This window comes from Antrostomus carolinensis, unplaced genomic scaffold (genome assembly GCF_000700745.2).
Source record: "Antrostomus carolinensis isolate BGI_N321 unplaced genomic scaffold, ASM70074v2 scaffold50585, whole genome shotgun sequence".
Classification (NCBI taxonomy): domain Eukaryota; kingdom Metazoa; phylum Chordata; class Aves; order Caprimulgiformes; family Caprimulgidae; genus Antrostomus; species Antrostomus carolinensis.
The window spans coordinates 1-19,652 of NW_010316703.1; the positions used below are offsets into that span (position 1 = coordinate 1).

Consider the following 19,652-nt stretch of genomic DNA (forward strand, 5'->3'; position numbering starts at 1 on the left):
CCCCGCCCCCACTCCACCCAGGATTTTCTCCGTGCCTTGGTCTGAACCATCCAGTCACTGTGGATTCTGTCTTTTTAAGCTGCTGCACCATGTTTTATTTATAAAGGAGATGGGACTCTGCAAACCAGTTAAATGGATTACAGTTAAGCCGTCACCTACAGAAGATACTGTGCTGCCTTCTGTAATGCTTGTTCATTTGGAAGGCTTAATCAGGAGATTTCAGATACAGATTCTGACCTGGAAAACTTCCAGGAGTGTTTGAAGTATTTGAGCCGCTGCTGGTTTTTGCTATACTTGGTTTTTCTGTGACATTGGAAAATTTCTGTTACTTTCTTACTGAAGCACTTTATATTTTAGAGGGAGGGGGTAAACCTCACGTCCAGGTAAAATTGCATTTAAACTGATGCACTGATTATGAATGACCTCAACCACCTCATAAGTTACGATGTGTATTTTGTATCTATGCATCTTATGCTAAGGGCAAGTTTACTATAATTCTTCAGAGTGCTAGTGTTTTTTAAATGTTTCCCCTGTATCCATGAAAACGGAGGTATAGTGGTGTACTTGTGCAAATACTTGCAGGATGGGGAAGCCGCTTAGCAGGCCAGACTGTCTACGTCAGAATCCTCCATGTGTTGGCAAAGGGGAAGAAGATGAAGATCTAAATATTGAGGACTGCTACGTTCCCCAGAGATCCATCTATGACACTGTGCGACTGAATGAACAGATCGATTCGGGCTCCAAGGGTAGCCTCTCCTCGAGGCATTTCACAGACCGGACCTTACCCTACAGTCACAGAACACTGGACATCAGCACCTTGTGCTCCAATGGTGCCCTTTCTTCTTCCAGTGTTTTTGAGCTCCGAAGCCGTGAAGCTAACAAGTTAGATGAAAAAATGATTTTTGATGCTCTCAAACTGAACAGTGATATAATTCGGACAGCTGGATTACCCAAAGCAAAGTCTCACACAGAAAAGAAGGAGCACAGGCGATCGTGGAGAATGTTTGTTCCGCCCAACTTTTCAGATTACACGAATAAAAGCGAATGCTCCTTTAATGAAACTGCTGATATGTCAGATACAGCTACATCAGGCAAATGCAAATGGGGTACGAATTCTCTTACCTCGGAAGAGGATGATTCTGGTTTATGCAGCCCTCCAGCAGAAAGGGAAGAAAAACAAGATACACTGTTATCAGGGGAGCAAGCTCAAATACAAAGTTTATCTTCTGCAGAAGATATCCATGCAGTAGGTCAGTTCAGACCGTATTTCCCAGCAATTTGCAGAGACCAGCAAACCCCACTGCTCGCAAGCAGTAGTATCCCCGTTAAAGAAAGCTGCAGATTGCCTTTGCATGACATTTTACCTTCTGGAAAAGTAAAACAAAGCAGTGCACAGACATGTGAGAGCGATCAGGAAGAGATAGAGGGGAAATACTCTCACTTAGAAGGTTTCAAAGAGAAAACTCTGTTGCATGAAGATCCTCTTCCAAGTGATGAAAGAAGTAGTTCCCTTGACAAAAATGAAGTGGAAAGTGCATATGAAGTTCATGAAAAAATTAAAACACGAGTCACAAGAGTAAAGGAGGATTATGTGGATGATGCACCTCCCTATGTAGATGTTTATTATGCAAATGTTACTGTGAATACTAGTGACTTGGATTTAGCAAAATACGAGATTTTATCTGATACAGAGGAATCCGGTATTGCACATACAGGCTCAAATGAAATGGCATTTTCTGTCCAACAGCTTGAATTAGCTACTACTGTAAACTGTTCAAAAGCTATTCCAGGGAGAAGTAAAGGTAATATCTGGACTACTGGCATCCAAGAAACCTTGGATACAGTCTGCAATGGCCTGTTGTCTAACAAGGTAATTAAAAAAACCCCACTCTATAGATTTGTGAAACAGTTGTAATGCAGCCTTAAAGATATTTGTTTAAAGCTTTCTCCAAGTTTTGTTGTCGTCGCAAAAATGTCATTTCTTATTAATGTGGAAGATGCAGTAAGCAGTGTCATTTGCATAGCGCACACACAACATCCAGAATAGGTGAGACAGTTCAGAAAATGAACTGGGGCAAATTCTGAGAGCGATGATTACATCCAGCTGCGTGGGGCAGGGTTATTTATTGCCCAGCTGGTGCCTTTTCCTCCCGACATGGAGTGCCTCCTCCCTGCACCCATGTTGGTGCTGGGTGTTTGTACAGAGTGTGGTTACAGGCAATGCCATTCAAGGGCAGCTACAGCCCATGAGTTCTGCCCGAGCAGCCTTACTCATCAAGGTATAACCAACAGTATCAGATCCTTGTGGTTTCCACAGCAGGCAGATTAAAGGCTCACTGCCTCTTCTGAGAGCTGCCTTTTGCGTTTGCATGCCAGAAAGCAGATCTGACGTTACGGGAGTATTTTACAAGCGCAGGATCTTGCAGCACTTTGTGAGTGGTGGATGAGGTAAGAGAGTAAGAAGTGAAGCTTTGTAATAAGGAGAGGGTGTTTGTCAGGTCTGTAATTTTTTTCTTCCCACTCTGGTTGAAATCTGAGATACTTCAGGCTTTGTTGCTAAGTTATTCTGGTAAACTTTAGCCTCAGCAATAATTGTAATTTATTTTAAGCTTTTCTCTGCAAAGAATGCATGCATTTTTAAAGGGCAGATTATGGAGATCGGTCCTCTCTGCGGTAGGACGTTGCTCTCAAAAGATGAGGCTTTATGGCACATAAAAGAAGAATTTGTTATCGATTCTGTGTGGAAATGTTATTCTGCCTCCTCCCTACCCTACAGTCAAGAAAAACAGAAGCATTTTCCTTTTTCTGGAAGCAGCCAGCTGGTTGCACTCTCAGTTTGCATGTAACCAGAGTTTTCAGGGGTTTTTTTGTCTGAAGGAACAAAATTGTTAAGGGTGGATAATTTATTTTACCCCTCGTGTTTAGTGTAGTTGTTCTAGCTTCTAGATTGACTTGTCAAGCTGTTGGAAGCGTGCTCAGCCACCTGAGGTCTGCTGCCTTAAAAGCAATCACTTGCCACACTGTGTTTGGTGCAAAAGAGGAGAGTCACTGGTATGTTCAAAGTGATCCCTGCTTTTCAGGGTGCTGAGAAAGGTTGCATTGAATGCACTAAGTGTACACCAAAACTGTTACTGAATGCTGCTATAGAAATAGAAGGATTTAGGGTCAAAAGTTGAGCATTCTTTAGCATTGTTTATTCATTGGTTATTTTTCACTGGCCTGTGTAATTAATTCAGGGGCTTCGGGCCATTTTCTGATCTCATTGACACTGGTGTCAGTACAGCCTGATGCAGCTGAATACAAATAGAGATTTACATTGCTGTTGCTAGTGGTAATAATCTGGCTCTGAAAAAGTTTAAGTACTTGAAAGAGTAAAATAAAGCAAACAGAAAACATCCCAAACTGCTGTTTGGGTACAGTCAAAGTGCTGGTAATTTGCAAGAATACCCTTCTGAATGAAAACCCATTCTCCTGTGTGTCTGCTGGGATACTGTTTCAGCAGCATCTGTAGTGCCTCCTCCTCACTTTTTACTGTTATATTTTTCTAAAAACTACCTTAAAATATCTCTTCCTTCACTGCTTCTTTTAACTTAAACTTTTGATTTTTTTCCTAATTTGGAAAAAAATGCCCAGTTGTCTCTCTTACTGTGTGTGTGTTTATTTATTTGAGGACAACTTAACAATCCTTCTGTGCAATTTTTTGTTAGATTTTGTAGCTAGATAATTAGATGAGTTTCTCTGGTCTTGATTTTTTTCCTCTATTGGGTGGTGTCCGTCCCCTGCCCCCGACAAAACACCAACCTTTCCCCTTATCTCTCTTTCCCCTTTCCCTTTCCTTGTCTAAAACTACTCATGGAAATATACATCATTTTCCCTCTGTGGTGTATTGCATTTACTCTGTTTAGATTTAGTCTATTCTGTTTAGATTTATTAGCTTTTTTAGGAAGGTGCTGATGAGGAATGGCTTCCTTTCTTCTAGACACCAATGTTCAGCAGTTCTTTTGTTGCGTGCTGTGATGTAAATGCCAGATGCATTTTATGTCATGAGATAACAATGTTTCATGTGTGTCTTGGGTTTCAACTGCAGGTATTCCAGAAAGAAGAAATTGAACCCCTGCAAGTAAAACAACAGGAGGTAAATTGGTTGGGTCAAGGCCTTATTCAGAGTGCTGCTAAAAGTACCAACACAGAAAACCTTGAACATGACCTCGAAGATGTCAACACCCGATGGAAGACTCTTAATAAGAAGGTTACTATTTTTTATACTGTTCTGCTTTTTGATTATTTGGTTGCTGATATCTTTCAAAATACAGGAAATTAAATATTCACTAAGAATATGAATTATATTACTTTACACTATCACATCTTTGGTAATTCTGAGGATAAGATTTATATCACTAGTAACCAGAGGTATTACTATTATTCATAAGGTTTTGTCAAACTTTCCATAGGTCTGTCCTGGATTTTTATTCAGGAGACTCCTCCAGGACTTTGTGTTCCTTCCTGCTTAAGCAGTGCAGGGAAGTTTGATAACTCAGTGAAGGAGGTTGGAGTTGTCACACATTCGTGGGAAATGTAGCTGTGTTGTTTGTAGCCAGCCACTTTCAAGGAGTCTTTGTTCACACATTTTTTCACTCTGTTGTATGCATTCATGGGCACTGTTGTACCTCGGCAGGGCACACAGCAGTGATACAGCCCAGCTTTGTGTGACTAGTGGCACATTTCCTTTGTAGCACCTTAAGGATTGTATTGCTTGAGACATCAGAAGGTACCACTGCTTTGGAAAACTGGCTGTAGGTGTTCTTCTATGCTTTTGAAGAGTCCTCTTCCAGCAGTAGCTGTTGTTGGAAAATTGAAAGGGTAGGAAGTAGAAATGGCACTCATTTTTCTCCACTCTGTCTTCCTGAAGGAGTGATGCAGCAGAACCACACAGACACCTGTGGTTCACTTTCTCCTTTCCTATTTCTTCTTCCCTTTGAAGGGATTATTGCCCCTTCTTAAGAGTTACTACTTTGGGTTCCTGGCTTGGCCTTTCTGTAAGGAAAATAAAGACCATCTGAAACACAAACATCCTGTCAGTATACTTCATAATACTGTAGCTATATAAAATAGGAGTATCTCTTGTAAGGAACTACTGGAGCAGTCTGATTTACTGATAGTCAGCCTCTTTTCATTGCATGTCTGTAGCCCCAAGAGATTAATGCTAAATTGTGCCATAGTGCTGTTATGAATAGCCATGAAAATGAGAGTATTTGTTAAGTGATATTGCCAGATGTTCTACAGATTTTGGCTGCTTATTTCACAGAAATAAAAAGTGAGTACAGTCTGATCCTCCACTTTTTTTCAGGTTGCCCAGCGTGCTGCACAATTGCAGGAAGCCCTCCTTCACTGTGGGAGATTTCAGGATGCCCTTGAATCTCTGCTTAGCTGGCTTATTGATACAGAAGACCTTGTGGCTAATCAAAAACCACCATCTGCTGAATTCAAAGTTGTGAAGGCCCAAATACAAGAACAGAAAGTAAGTGAAATGTATTCAAAATGTCTCTCTTTGCATTGGATCAATGAGAACAAATTCCCAGTCTCTGGCAAATCATAAAATCTGTTCAAGTGTATTATATTACATTGAAGTGTGCTGAGGTGTTTAAAGCAGCCATCTGTCCAATACTCACGAATCTGTCCAGGGCTGGGAGACGTGCTCATCTTCTGGGACACAAGACAAAGAGGAACACTGTGTAGTGTGAGTTCTGATTAGAATTATTAACACTATCTGGAAAGGGTTGGTAAAAGTTCACTGGGAAGACAGAAAACATAAAATCCAGTGTTTGGCCATTTGCAAAATAGAAAATAAAAACCAGTAAATTTTCATTATAATAATTCCAAGATAATATTGCAGATTAAGGACGTAGATACTTGGCTCTTGATCCTGATTGTGATCTGATTGTTGTTGGTAATCGGTTGGAATGCTGCTTGGAAATGGCCTGTGCTAATGTAGAATTGCTGTCAGTGTTGCCAACTTTTGCAAATTTTCATAATGGTTATAGAAAAAAGAACCATGATGTTACTTATGAAACATACAGTCCATCCAGTTGGACTGTGTGGCCCACTGTCACCCAGAGATTTAATACAAAGTTAATGGCCGATGCAGGTTGTCACATTGGGATATCTGCAGGGGCAAAATGTTGATGTTGCCAAAGGTAACTAGAGAATGGAGGAAGGGAGGATCTAAGACAGAGGTGCTTTTTGTCCTTCACAGAGAAGTTACTTTACAGGACTAGATCAGTGAACTCAGTTGTATCTCAGACAAGTGATGAGTCAATTGTACAATAGTTTTTATCTCTATTTTCCTATCTCTCTCTATATATCAGAATTATCTTTGTGTTGGAAAATCTAGAAGGGAATGTTCCTGTAAAATGGATCAGATACTCTAAATAGCTTGTTTCCCTCAGTGGTATTAAATAGAACTTTTTCCTTTATATGTTCACTCTTTGGCCTGCCACACATCTTTACCCCATAGAAACCAAGGAGGCTGTTTGGGCTGGGTGAAACACCACTGTTCATAACAAAAAAAAATGAGAAACTAAAATGAGCAAGTGTTGGGGGTGGGGGAGTCAGCTTGGTGTGTGATGTGTGTGCGTGTCTCTTTTTGATTAGCATTATTCAAACTTTCATCACAATATAGGCACTGCCTTTGCTTTTTTTTTTTTTCTTTAACAGGTTTTATCATAGAATCATAGAATGGTTTGGGTTGGAAGGGACCTTAAAGATTATTCCAACCCCCCTGCCATGAGCAGGGACACCTTCCACTAGACCAGGTTGCTCAAAGCCTCATCCAACCTGGCTTTGAAAACTTCCAGGGACGGGGATCCACAACTTCTCTGGGCAACCTGTTCCAGTGTCTCACCTCTCTCACAGTAATATCTCATCTGAACCAACCCTCTTCCAGTTTAAAGCCATCACTCCTCGTCCTATCACTACCTGCCCTTGTAAAAAGTCCCTCCCCAGCCTTCCTGTAGGCCCTTTTCAGATACTGGAAGGTCACTATAAGGTCTCCCTGGAGCCTTCTCTTCTTCTGGCTGAACAGCCCCAACTCTCTCAGCCTGTCCTCATAGGAGAGGTGCTCCAGCCCTCAGATCATCCTCGTTGCCCTCTTAGGGACTTGTTCTAACAGGCTCATGTCTTTTTTGTAGACTTTTCAAGAAGTCTACCTCCTTCTATTTTTACACTTGTGTTATTACAAAGTTTCTTAATAACCTGGTGCCTGATTGCTTTTTCTGTAGCTTCTCCAGAGGTTGCTGGATGACCGCAAGCCTACTGTTGAGGCAATCAAGCGTGAAGGGGAAAAAATTGCAGAGTCAGCAGAACCTGCTGATAGAGTGAAAATCTTGAAACAGTTGAGCTTCCTGGATAGTCGATGGGATGCATTGCTCAGTAAAGCTGAAACAAGGTATTTGAAATTCTTTCATAGATTTGAAAAATGTAGACATAGCATGTGGTAGATTATTAGAAGCAACATGTGGAACTCCGGAGTATGAAATTTTGTAAGTACTATTATTCTTGTCATTACATTATGTTACTGCATCTTAGGTCCTCTGAAGGAAAAGTGGAGAGAAGTTACCTGAACAGACCAAAAGCTTTTAAAAAAAGTTTAGCTTAAGACACTACAATCTGCTAGGCTTATCTGCATATGTATCTTCTGAATATTTTATCCATGTTAGTTCATTAGGATGCAAGTTTCTTGATGCAAAATCTCTTTTGCATAGAATCAAGTGCAAATTTTACACTTAACAAATAATAAGGATGTTCCCTTGGAACTTCAAAATCCCGACATGCTACTATAAAGAGGGAGCACTCAACTCTTCTTCCCTTTTACTGTGTGATGTCATCTGTATAATTAGAGCTACTCATACTGTCAGTTGCTGATGTGCTTACGCAAAGGTGCTGAGCTGCGTTACTTCTCAAGAAGAAAAAGGACCATCAAAGTATGTAGATATATTTGAGCGACACAGAAAAGTCTCTTAAAGATATTGCCATCCAATTAAAGTTCCAATTTAAAAAAACCAAACAAAACCAAACCCCATGCACGCAGTGTGTGTGTACACACATACTTAGATTAATGAGTTGTCGATGTGTAAAATACCTGGAAAGTTATGAACTGTAAAGTGTCTTTGAAGAAATACGTGTTGAAAGGGTTGCTGAACATGTTTTCTGGGTGGGGATTGGAAAAAGGACAGCCTTGTTCAGTGGAGAGAGAAGAAGAGTGTGCATAAGAGGTGGCCTGAAAAAGGCATATAGTTGAGAACAACTGGAAAGTTGAAGAAAAGGGATTTAAGTGAACAGTGAAGCTTTACAGTGAAGAACAAATGGATGCGTTGGGATTTGTGCACTTGGAATAGCATTAAACTCACCTCTGTTGTCTGGTACTTCTGGTAGCCTCTCTTTAGGTCCTTTACTGTGAACCTCTGATGTTACCTCATACTAATAACATGATTATTTAATTAGTAGAGTCAACCACTAATAGACCATTATTTCCTTCTTTCTTTTAATTGAAAGAATCTGACTTATTAGCTGTGGTAAATGTTAATGTCATGTTTAATTTAATATTATTCTCCCAGTCTGTTGATATTTAATGAAAAAACAAATTGCAACTTTTTCCAAGCCATCCATTAGCCACAAGCTCGTCTCCATTTTTCTTTGGATGTTCTCTAGAAATGAAGATGAGATTTGATGATGATTTTGAAAACTATGTAGAGTACTACACTGAGTGTTCTGTGGCTAAGTGTGTCAAGTTTACCTTATTTACAAGCCTTTGGAAGCACATATAAATAGAGCTTTTATCTGAAATGAGATCCTTATTTGAAAGACTATATTTTGATGTTTTTCTTGTAGGGCAGATCTCTCTTAAAAGTCTGCTTGAATGAAATTTGTTAAGCAGTGGTTGAGTCTTCTCTAGAAGACTCTTCCTGTCATCAAGAGCCTTCTCTGAAGTGCAATAACCTGAAACAGAAATGTTTTAAATACTGCTTTTTTTATTTTGAAGGTCAAGTCTCTATGCTTTATTAACGTTGTCTCACCACCTTAATTGAGAGCTTTTATCCAGAACAAAAGAGGCAAAAGTAGAGCCAAATACTTCTGTTCACATCATTGAACAAATGTTTAAAGATATTTTACAACGCTGAGGAAGCATGACAATATGTTCTGGTTCAGTAAAGTCTTTACCTAACTTTAAAACATGTATAATACAAAGGGTTGTAACTTTATACTTAAAGACAGCTAGAAACTTGAGAACTATCCTAATTGGGTATAAAACAATGTTTTTCTGAATTCAGTGCTAGATTATTTTTAGCAAAAAAAATGTGAATAAAGTGATATTCTTTGTATTTACAAAACTTGCATAGTAGCTAAAAGTTTCAAACAGCTTCGGAGCTTTTGTTTTTAAAATTCTATTTGATTTTTACTTTACCATGGTTTTAATTGAATATCATGGATATATTTATTTCTATTTCATTTGGTGACTGGTTCTTACAATAAGGCAGAATTTATTTTTTTTTGCAAAGCATTCAAGGGGCTTTTTAAAAAAAAAAACCTATTTCACACTTACTTCATCACAAAAAATAACCTTTCTCTTGGCATGTTGGTAGGAACCGTCAGTTGGAAGGCATCTCAGTGGTAGCCCAGCAGTTCCACGAAGCTCTGGAGCCGCTGGGGGAAACGCCACAGAGAAGAGGCTTGCAAATGCAGAACCCATTGGAACGCAGGCCTCTAAACTGCAACAGCAAATTTCTCAGCATAAAGTAAGATACAAACCACATACTTGCTTGTGTCATTCTTCAGACACTTCTGTAAAGTACAATGCAACTGGCAAAGCTGTTGCGGTGTACCTATGTTTTACCATACTGAATTTTTTTTCTGTAATTTGAGTTTTATATATTTATGTTGGCAATATGTCCTTTTTCGTTCAGTTTTTATTGAGTTCCACTCACATTTCTTTTATGTTTTTCTGATTTTCTTTTCCATTATTCTTCGTTATTTAAAAAAATATAGGCCCTAGAAGATGATGTCCTAGCTCACAGTAGGAGTTTACATCAGGCCATTAGCACTGGTCAGTCTCTAAAGACTCTGAGCTCCAGGGAAGATAAAGATATGGTGCAGGAAAAGCTAGATTCTTCTCAGGCCCGATACATTGAGATTCAAGAGAAGAGCAACAGCAGGTCTGAACTTCTCCAGCAAGCTTACAGCAATGCTCAGATTTTTGGGGAGGACGAAGTTGAATTGATGAACTGGCTGAATGAAATCCATGATAAACTGAGCAAATTGTCAGTCCAGGATTGCAGCACAGAATTGCTTGAGAAACAGCACTCTGAACTACTGGTATTTTGATTTCTGTTCATTTATTATTTAATTCATTTTAAAATTTTATTTATGTTTCCATACTTCATTTATTTTTCATTAATATATTTTGTTTAAAATGGAAATACATGTATTCCAAATAAAAACAATATAATTTGTTATGTCTGTGCTAACGCAAAGGACCTTTTCTCTTAGGATCTTCAGGAAGAGATTCTTCTTAGAAAACAAAATGTTGATTTGGCCATACAAAATGGCTTAGAGCTTCTCAAGCAAACAACAGGTGAGAGCTTATGTAAAACTATGATTCATCAGGCTTTTTTTCTTGTACTTGTAAGTGCTTATGAGAAAATTAAAGTGCAACTTGCTGGTTAAACCAATCCTAGTTGTTTATTTTAATAAAGATTTGAGGTTAAGGTAGGTTATGTTTTTGGGCCAATTTTGCTATTAATGTAAGTGAGCAAAAGACCTTTTTTGCCTATATGGAACTCATCCCTTGAATCCTTTATTATTTTTAGTGGAAAATTATTTTAGTGAACCTGCATTCCATTCCTAATAGCAAGTTATGGACATTATTCATAATGGAGGGCTGTTTGGCAGTGGACGCAGTCAATTCCCTGCAGGCAGCCACAGATGAACGAGATATTAGACTACCTTTTACTGCAAGAGGAAAGCTTTGTCCATTGGAGCTAATGCTGTGGGAAAACTTGCATTCCAGTTGTACACGATGTGTCTGTTCTGTAGATCAACATCTGTCCAGATTTTCCAGTACTTCTAAAGTTCTTGAACTCTTTAAAGACACACATATGGTTAGGGGCGGGTGGGTATCCTTTTCTGTTCCAAAGTTAGACACTATGCATAGTCTATAATGAAATCTGGATATATGCTAATAAATTTCAGTGGCTTGTTTTTATTTCAGCTTTTTGAGTTGTGTTTCAAATAGATAGTAATGAGGGTGTGCAGTGATGTCAAATATTACTTTTATTGGGGATCTAATTAGTATTTTGTTGATTTTTTTTTTCCTTCACATTTTCAATAACCCTTTAATAATCTTTTTGTTTTGGCCTTTATAAGAAGTATTGTAATTTTAAGAATAAATATTTTTAAAGAACTTTTGTGTTAAATATTTTATCTAAATCTTCACTTTCTAATAGTTTAGTAAAACAGAAAAAGACAGAAGGACAGATCCTGAGCTGAGGTAAACTTTGTAGCTCTGTGGACTTCAGTGATGATAGGATAATTTGCAACAGTTGAGAATTGAACTTGTAATCTTGTTTGGGTTATTTTATGAATTAAATATTGAGATTTCTGTAATAGGTGGGGTTTGGGATTTGTTTGTGGGTTGGTTTTTTTGTTTGTTTTTTGTTTTGTTTTTCTTTTAAATATTTGTGGTTACAGGAAATAACATCTCTCTGATATTTTAGGTGATGAAGTTGTAATAATTCAAGATAAACTGGAAGGCATTAAAGCGAGATACAAAGACATTACACAACTGAGTTCTGATGTATCCAAGACCTTAGAGCAGGCTCTGCAGCTTGCAGGTCAACTGCACTCAACTCATGAGGAACTCTGCAAATGGCTTGATGAAGTGGAGGTGGAGTTACTCTCATATGAAACTCAAATACCAAAGGGTGAAGAATTAAGCCAAGTACAAGAAAGACAAAAAGTAGGTTTAAGAACCCGTGAATTATTTATTGCTGTATGATTCAGCTAGGTTTTGTGTTAACTTATATTTGGCATGATGTTGTTTTGTGAATAACTAATTTTGGCATCAGATCTTTTGACTAAATGTAACAGTAGTTAAGAACCAAACTTGCTTTCCAGAGTCATCTGTTATAATCACTTGTGAAATTGGGCTGAGGTTTATTTTTAGCTCAAGAGAAGCACAGCATTTCCTTTTTATTCAAGCAGCTACCTAATCCTGGGAAAACTCTTAAGTTGTCAAACAAAGTTATTTTGGTTCTTTAGTTGTAACATGGATAAAATCCTGTAAAGTATAAAAAGAATCAGCATTTAAAATACATATTACTAATCTTATTTAACAATATGTATTTCAAAAGAAAAATTGTAGTATAAACTGGATGGTGTGGACAGTGTTGAGGGGGGAAGCTATAAAAAAAAAGTCTTTCAATTAAATTTCTTATAGATATAAAAAGAAATGAAACAGTGGTGAGGGTTTCTCAGGTTAAAATTCGTTACTGAAGCACTGTGTGATGATTTGATTGGAATTTAATCCAGTCATTGCTTATTTAAGAAATCACTTCATCATATTTTGCTTTACTGCATGTCTGATTTCACTGGCTGGTGATTTAGTTCCTTATGGAGTTGCAGGTTGCAAAGAATATCTGTTAGTTTTATTTTCTTCGGTTGCTTTGTTAAGTACTGACAACTTACAAAATTACAAAGGATTTCAGACTGTCTTACTGATTGGAGAAATATATTTAAGATATATTCTGTACAAAGTTATCTTCAAGAATCACCCACTTTTCTGTCAAACAGCTTACAGTATCAAAAAGCTAATACAACTGAGTTCAAAATAAGTGTGCCAATTTATCTCTGTGGTTTGTGTGGAAAACATTTCAGTTCTCAGCTCACGGAGTAGTTGAAAGAATAAAAAAACCACGTGCAAGCTGTGTGTGTTCAGCTTGTATGCTGGCATGTTTACTTTAAATGGCCTTTTTCAGGAGCTGAAAAAAGAAGCGAAGAACAACAAAGGCTTAGTGGACACTCTGAATGAAGTTGGCAGTGCCTTCCTGGAGCTGGTGCCATGGAGGGCCAGAGAAGGGCTTGACAAGATGATAACAGAGGACAATGAACGCTACAGATTAGTGAGTGACACAATCTCTCAGAAGGTGGATGAAATTGATGCTGCCATCCTGAGATCCCAGCAGGTACTGGAAACTGTTCTTTGGGCAATAGCAGACTCTGGCCATGTGTACCTGGACAGAAGATGTCCTATAATAATGTTGCCAAAAGTTTCTTGTGCTTGAGCAGGAAAAGGCCTGTTGGAATGAAATGGCACTCCACTGTTGAGATATGAATGCCAGAACTCAGCTAATCTGTACACTGTTGCAGCTGTCTCCCTTTTTGTTGACACAAACATCAGTCTTATAGGTAAAATTGCTGTAACTATCCTGTGGCACTTTAAGTGGGAATTAGCTTGATTAGGAGTTGAATGGCCCATGTCTTTTGTAGATCACATGTTAAGTAAAATACAGTCCAGATCTCCAGCCAATTTTACTGGATGCAACACTGTAATCACTAGGGTTGCCAAATGTTTTTGCATCAGCTGATTGTCTAGATCCTCTGTACTTTCCACAACTGAAAGTTGGATCATCTTGTTCAAGCTGTAGTGGAGGATTTAAATAACAATTGCTTTTATTCATATCCACAATGTTTTTCTTCTTGGAGCTCAAGATTGAGTTATTTAATACTGTACATGCACAGAGGTATATATATGGGTACACTCTGAGAACTGGCACTCTGATTTCATCACTAAATAGTCCCATGTTTAACCTTGCTTACAAATGGATTATGGAAACACAATCTTCCAATGTCTATCTACAATTCAGGCATAAAAATATTGGTGGAGATTTCTGTTTCCTGCTAATAGTTCCCTTAAACAGTTGTAACAGGACAAGGAGAAAGCATTTGTGGTATTTTCAAAGTCTGCTGAAAGCTGACTAAAAGAGGCTGGCAGTAACTCAAATCTCCTTGTACCTGAGGTTGAAAATAACTTCATGCTTCTTTTTAAGGGGATTGCTGTGTGTATTATCTTGTCTCATTAACCAAATCCTCAAAAATGAAGGGTGATTTTTTAGGGAGTGATAAGGTGAGATAGGAGACTGTATGTTGGCTTTCCTTCAGCTTTTCTGAATTCCATGAGTATGTTGCATACCCTAGCACAAATTCAGCAGATTCTGGTCCAGGCATGAAAGGTCCAGAGCTGCTGCTCCACTAGCCAATATGAAGGCATGTTGCACCCTAGTCCTGCACGCCCCTACCTCCACTTCAGCACAACTCACATCACCACAATGTACTCCTATACACTATGTCCTATGATAAATAGCAAGCAGCTTAACATGCTTCCAGTGAAGGATAAGCTACTTTCCATTTAGCTCAGAGAAGAGACCATGTGAAATAGTGCTCTGTAGGCTTACCCTATGGCAACTTGTTCAAGTGTCTGTATTATTAAAAATGTTTGGGTGGAGGACAAAGCCACGAAGAACATGAGAGGTCAGTGGGAGTAGTGTAGGGCCCATGCTTGGCATTACTGGGCCAAGGTGAGAACTGCAGTAAGTTATGTGGATGGGTAAGCATATTGTTTCATCTTGTGAGCGAAAGTTGAGAGGCTTAATAGACTAATGCAATGTCCTGATTTTTAACTACCTGGCCAAAATGACCCCAGATGGATAGAATTATCCTTTAAATAAATTTAGCTACATGTTTCAATCTTCATTTCTCAGTACTGGAGGCATAGTGAAGGAGTGCTACATAAAAAGAGAAGGCCATATTCTGCTTTTGGCTTACTTTTTGTTTTTCACTCTAAAGCAGCCATAGAGAGTGCTTTAGAAAGCATTCACGGAGCAAATCACAATGTCATCATATTCAGAAGTCAATCATTCCTGGTTAGAAGAAAAAGTACCACAATGAACTGTGCTTGGTTAAACTGGGTGGGGAAGAAATGGATGATTTTGTAGTGACTCAAGTGAAGTTCAGGGCTCATAAATAACGGCCATGCATAATGGGAAGAAAACACTTCAGATTTTGGATACAGAGAGTACCAATTTTGTGCATTTTATTCCTTAATGTTACATTTGAACATCACAAATTGGAAATCCTATACCCTCAGCAAATGGAGTTGATAGTCCTGTCCTTCCTCGATGCTGTGTGACCTAGAGGTTTCACTGCCATGCCTTGATTTTGTTATTTCCATTAAATATTTGCTCAATATTTTTTACATACCCCTGGATCTTTGTTATCAAGAAGTCACATTGCAGTTAATTTGTACATCTAACACATATGAAATCAACTTCTGAATTTCCTTCATTTGGATCATAAATAGTTGGGCTTCTGAAGAGCTTGGTTGTGAACTGCAGTTTTTAAAGCCAGGATTTAACTACCACTGGTGCATGTGCTTCGTGCTAATGTTTACAGTACTGATTGTTTCAGAACATACTTTTCTATTAGGAAGTCACAATACGTGGGCCAAGACTTACTTTCTGTTACTTTAAATGAGAAATGGCATATAATGAAAAAGAATGTTTGTGCTCTCTTTCATGTTACAAATGGATTATAAAGGCTGAAAAAGATTAACTCAGAAGGAATGAAATCTCAGAACTGCTTCTTTTGTTTTTGTGTGACTCATGATTAACCACTAAGACAAGACTGATTTAGTGGCTAAAGTGAACTCCAGCTACGTTACAGGAGCAGGGCTGCCATGGTCTACAGCCCCAGAGGCACAGACCAGTAGATTTAAAAGACAAGAGTGACTGAGAGTGGTCAGAAAGAGCCTTCTGAGGAAAGCATGGGTATCAACAACACAAGTAGCAGGTTCTGACCTAAAACATCCTGATAGACTTTTGCAATAACTCAGAGCCATATTAATGTTCAGTTAGTTGCAGTGGGGGTCAGAGTTTAAAATGAATAAATAAATAAAATAGTTCTTAGTAGTTTCTGCGATGACCATTTTGTGCATCTGATCATCTCATGTAGTATTTCTCTATGGCTTAAGCTCAAAGTTTCCTCCATTGAGTACTGCAAGGTGTGTGTGCTAAGATACATGCCTATAAACTTGAGCAGAAGAGAGAATGTATGATTTTTTTGAAATTTGGTCTTACTTTTCAGAAGAATTAGATCTCCACATGCTTCTTTTCAGGATCTCATGCTCTCCTTGGCAAATTAGTAAGAAACAGATCCTTTAAATCCTCTCATTAGTTTAGTGCTTTGAGGTAATTTCTGAAATGTGTAAGTGTTGACTAATGGTAGCCAAAAGTTAATCTTTTAGGAAAAGGACTGTCTGCACCCAAATGCCGTAGAGAATTTTCATGTTTAACCCAAGGTCTGGTTTTGGATGAAATCCTGTCTTCTCTGCATTCAGTGAAGTTCTTCCACTGACTTAGTTGAATTGTGATTGTTTTGCCTTCATAATTTAATACCAAAGCAGCTCTTAAGATTAAAAGGAGAGCATCAAACAACTATTTATTAGGATAATTGCAACACTAGCAGTAATAATAAACACAGAGATGGAAAATAAAGTAGAAAAAAATGAAAATAAGCAGTCTAGTTAAAATTCTGAAATCATAACCCTTTTTATTTTCTTATGTCTGTTAGAGAGCTGTAGGCTGTGGAAAAATGTATTTGTTTCTGTTGCCTTGTCACACTTATGAATTAGGCTGCTTGTATTACAATCCCTTAGAACCATTTTGGGCTTTGTATTTCATTTATATAAAAACCTCATATGGAAAGTGAACTGCTGTCTTTTTAACAATTCAAAGTATGTTTTTTAATCTTCTTTAACATTTTTGAAACAGTCATTCTAATTTCATGTCTATAGAACTGCGGAACTAATTCATGTCTCCCTCGTTTAGTTTGATCAAGCAGCTGATGCTGAATTTGCCTGGATTGCAGAAACAGAAAAGAAACTGATGTCTCTGGGTGATATTAGGCTTGAGCAAGACCAGACCACAGCTCAGCTACAAGTTCAAAAGGTAAAAGAAATGCATTTCCAACTGTCATGTTAATTATTGGCCGTCACACTCTCCATCTAGAAAATGCACTGGCATGATTTAATTTTCAGTCCATCATAATGCACTTCAAAAATAGTTTTGAAGTTTTTGCTCTTATTTTTTTTTTCCTGACCAATTTTTACTGTGTTTCAAGGCTTTCACCATGGAGATTTTGAGGCACAAAGATACTATAGATGAACTTGTTAAATCTGGGGATAAGATTATCAACACCTGCACTGAAGAAGAGCAACAGACCATGAAGGTAAAGCTCCTTAAATTGCAACTACAGTGGTAGATATGCAGACAATATATAAGTAGAAAGATTCCTATAGTGTCTTTTTAGAAATACTAATGAAAAAGAGTTAATTACAGCCAATTCTAGTCTGAGGATTGTAATACTAGAATAAATGCTGTTATGTATCACTCTCCTTCATCCAGGATGTTCAAAGAGCAAACACTGTGTACTTGCTTCGTTGCCTGACAGTAACTTGAGACCCCATTTATCATCTTCATCCATGGTAAACAGTGTTTTAGCAATGGACGATTCAGTGAATAGGTATTAGTCATCTGGGGTTGTGTGTGTGTGTGTGTGGAATCTGGCTGTTTGTCTTCCTCAGTTCTTCTGGGTCAGTGATGCTCTGGGCATGTGTATTTCCATGCAGGGTTCAATGGCTGTGCACCTCAGCATGAATCTTTACTTTCATTTCTGCTGCTTTCAGTGTAGACCTTACTAGCCAAGATTATTCCATCCTGTTGGCTAGCACAGCCCATGAAAGGCATTCTTGTGCCTTTGTTTATTACACACACACACAGAGAGCCTGGTGTTGGGGCTGTATATGTATCTATATACACAGACAGATTTTTCATGTTAGCATTTAAGAATGGGTTAGTTGTAGGGTTGGGGTTTTTTTGCTAAATTACGGTGAGGCTGGGTATGTTCTGTAAATTTAGTCCTTCTAATGACCATCCTCCTTCAACAACAGTACTTCACTAATTGTGCTCTGCTGCTGGATCTCTGAATAAATTTGATTTGTTCTTAAGTGAATTTAAAATAGATGAGATGTTCTGTATATGAAACTGTAGTCATAAGGGAGAGCAGTTTTATGTGAGTCTCTATTAAATATTTGTATTTGTCAGAAATGTGTTAGGCTATGTTTTGTCCTTTGGATAGCATCTCTATACTTAATTTATATGCAAGACATAACAAATGAAAGGATAGCTTGTTCTGCCAAAAAAGATTCTTTACTTCACATTAAATGGCTTGCTTGTATGTCTAGTTTTTCCAAGGCTAGCATTTATGTGCATGGTCACATATAATATTTCATAAAAATGATAACTTGGGCAGTCATCCACAGGAAAAATGTATAGGAGTTGATTGTTTCTTTTGTTATCACATACCCAAATACAGTAGATTTGTAATGTTTAAACTTTGTAGTTCTATCATTACTAATGGTAACACATCCTCATTAATTAATGTACGCTAACCTGGCAAATAATATTTTGTGGTTTCTGTTGCAAGTTTATAAGCTATAAGCACAATACCATACCCTATTCTCTTGACAGAAATAAAAAAACCCTCAGATTTTTGTTTATTGTTCCTGATGCTTTGATTCAGAAATGCTGTGGAAAACTTAGTTTCTGCCAAGTGTCACTGAGGATAAGAATTTTCAGTAAGGAAGTGGGGGCTAAGATCTGCAGTCAGATCATTTGCAGCTTGACTGGAAGCCCTATGAATAAAGTGTTATTTGTAAATATCAGTATCATGAAATATGTTCTAATTACTTTGGAAGTACTCTGCCAAATTCCTGTCTCCCACAATATTGATTTTGTCCACCTTAAATACTGATTCTGTAAAAACATTATCAAAACTATGATTTGGTTCACTGTAGTTCAGTGCTATAATTATCAAAGATTGTTTAGAAATGAAGGTAACAGACATGTAGGAAAAACATACATTGCTATTTTTTTAATATTATTTTTCAGAAAAAAATGGAAAGCCTCTTACAGAAATACGATGCAGTCTGTCAAATGAACTCTGAGAGAAACCTCCAGCTAGAACGGGCTCAGTCCCTGGTTAACCAGTTCTGGGAGACTTATGAAGAGCTTTGGCCATGGTTAACTGAAACAGAAATGATAATCTCTCAGCTTCCTGCACCAGCCCTTGAATATGAAACTTTAAAGCAACAACAAGAAGAGCATAGGGTAAGCATTTTGCCAGTTTTGAAAAACAAAGTGTTGAAAGCCAAGTAGGATTCTGCTTAGAACTGTGGATTACTCTGCTAAATGGTGAAAACCCAGACAGCTGAACTTGTGTTGAAAAAATAATTATTTAAAAATAATAATATAAAATAAATAAATTTTCAGTCGTGCCTCCGTTGTTTCCCAGGCTGTGCATGCAAGCAAGATTGGGGAAGACAGCAAACAATGTATAAGCATAAAAGAGAGCTAAAGGGGAAAAATCTGCCATTGTAGTGAGAGAATGGAGCAGATGAAAGTTAAGAACTATATTTAAAAGTACACATTAATGTCAGTATTAGAACAAACCAAACCCATGAACAGAAGACGTGGCACGTAGCAGGA

The 19,652-nt window shown here is 37.9% G+C and overlaps 1 protein-coding gene across 1 annotated transcript; it reads left to right on the forward strand.

Moving 5' to 3' along the window:
• Positions 1-5,388: 5,388 nt before the first annotated feature.
• LOC104525242 (dystonin-like) lies at positions 5,389-19,274 on the forward strand (the record flags this gene model as incomplete). The annotated part of the gene is made up of 10 exons (XM_010168338.1): positions 5,389-5,518; positions 7,278-7,444; positions 9,639-9,791; positions 10,042-10,368; positions 10,543-10,627; positions 11,769-12,010; positions 13,029-13,235; positions 16,935-17,054; positions 17,227-17,334; positions 19,056-19,274. Coding segments are annotated over exons 4-10 (1,209 nt in total), but the record flags the coding sequence as incomplete, so codon positions are not given.
• Between the last annotated feature and the right edge of the window lie 378 nt (positions 19,275-19,652).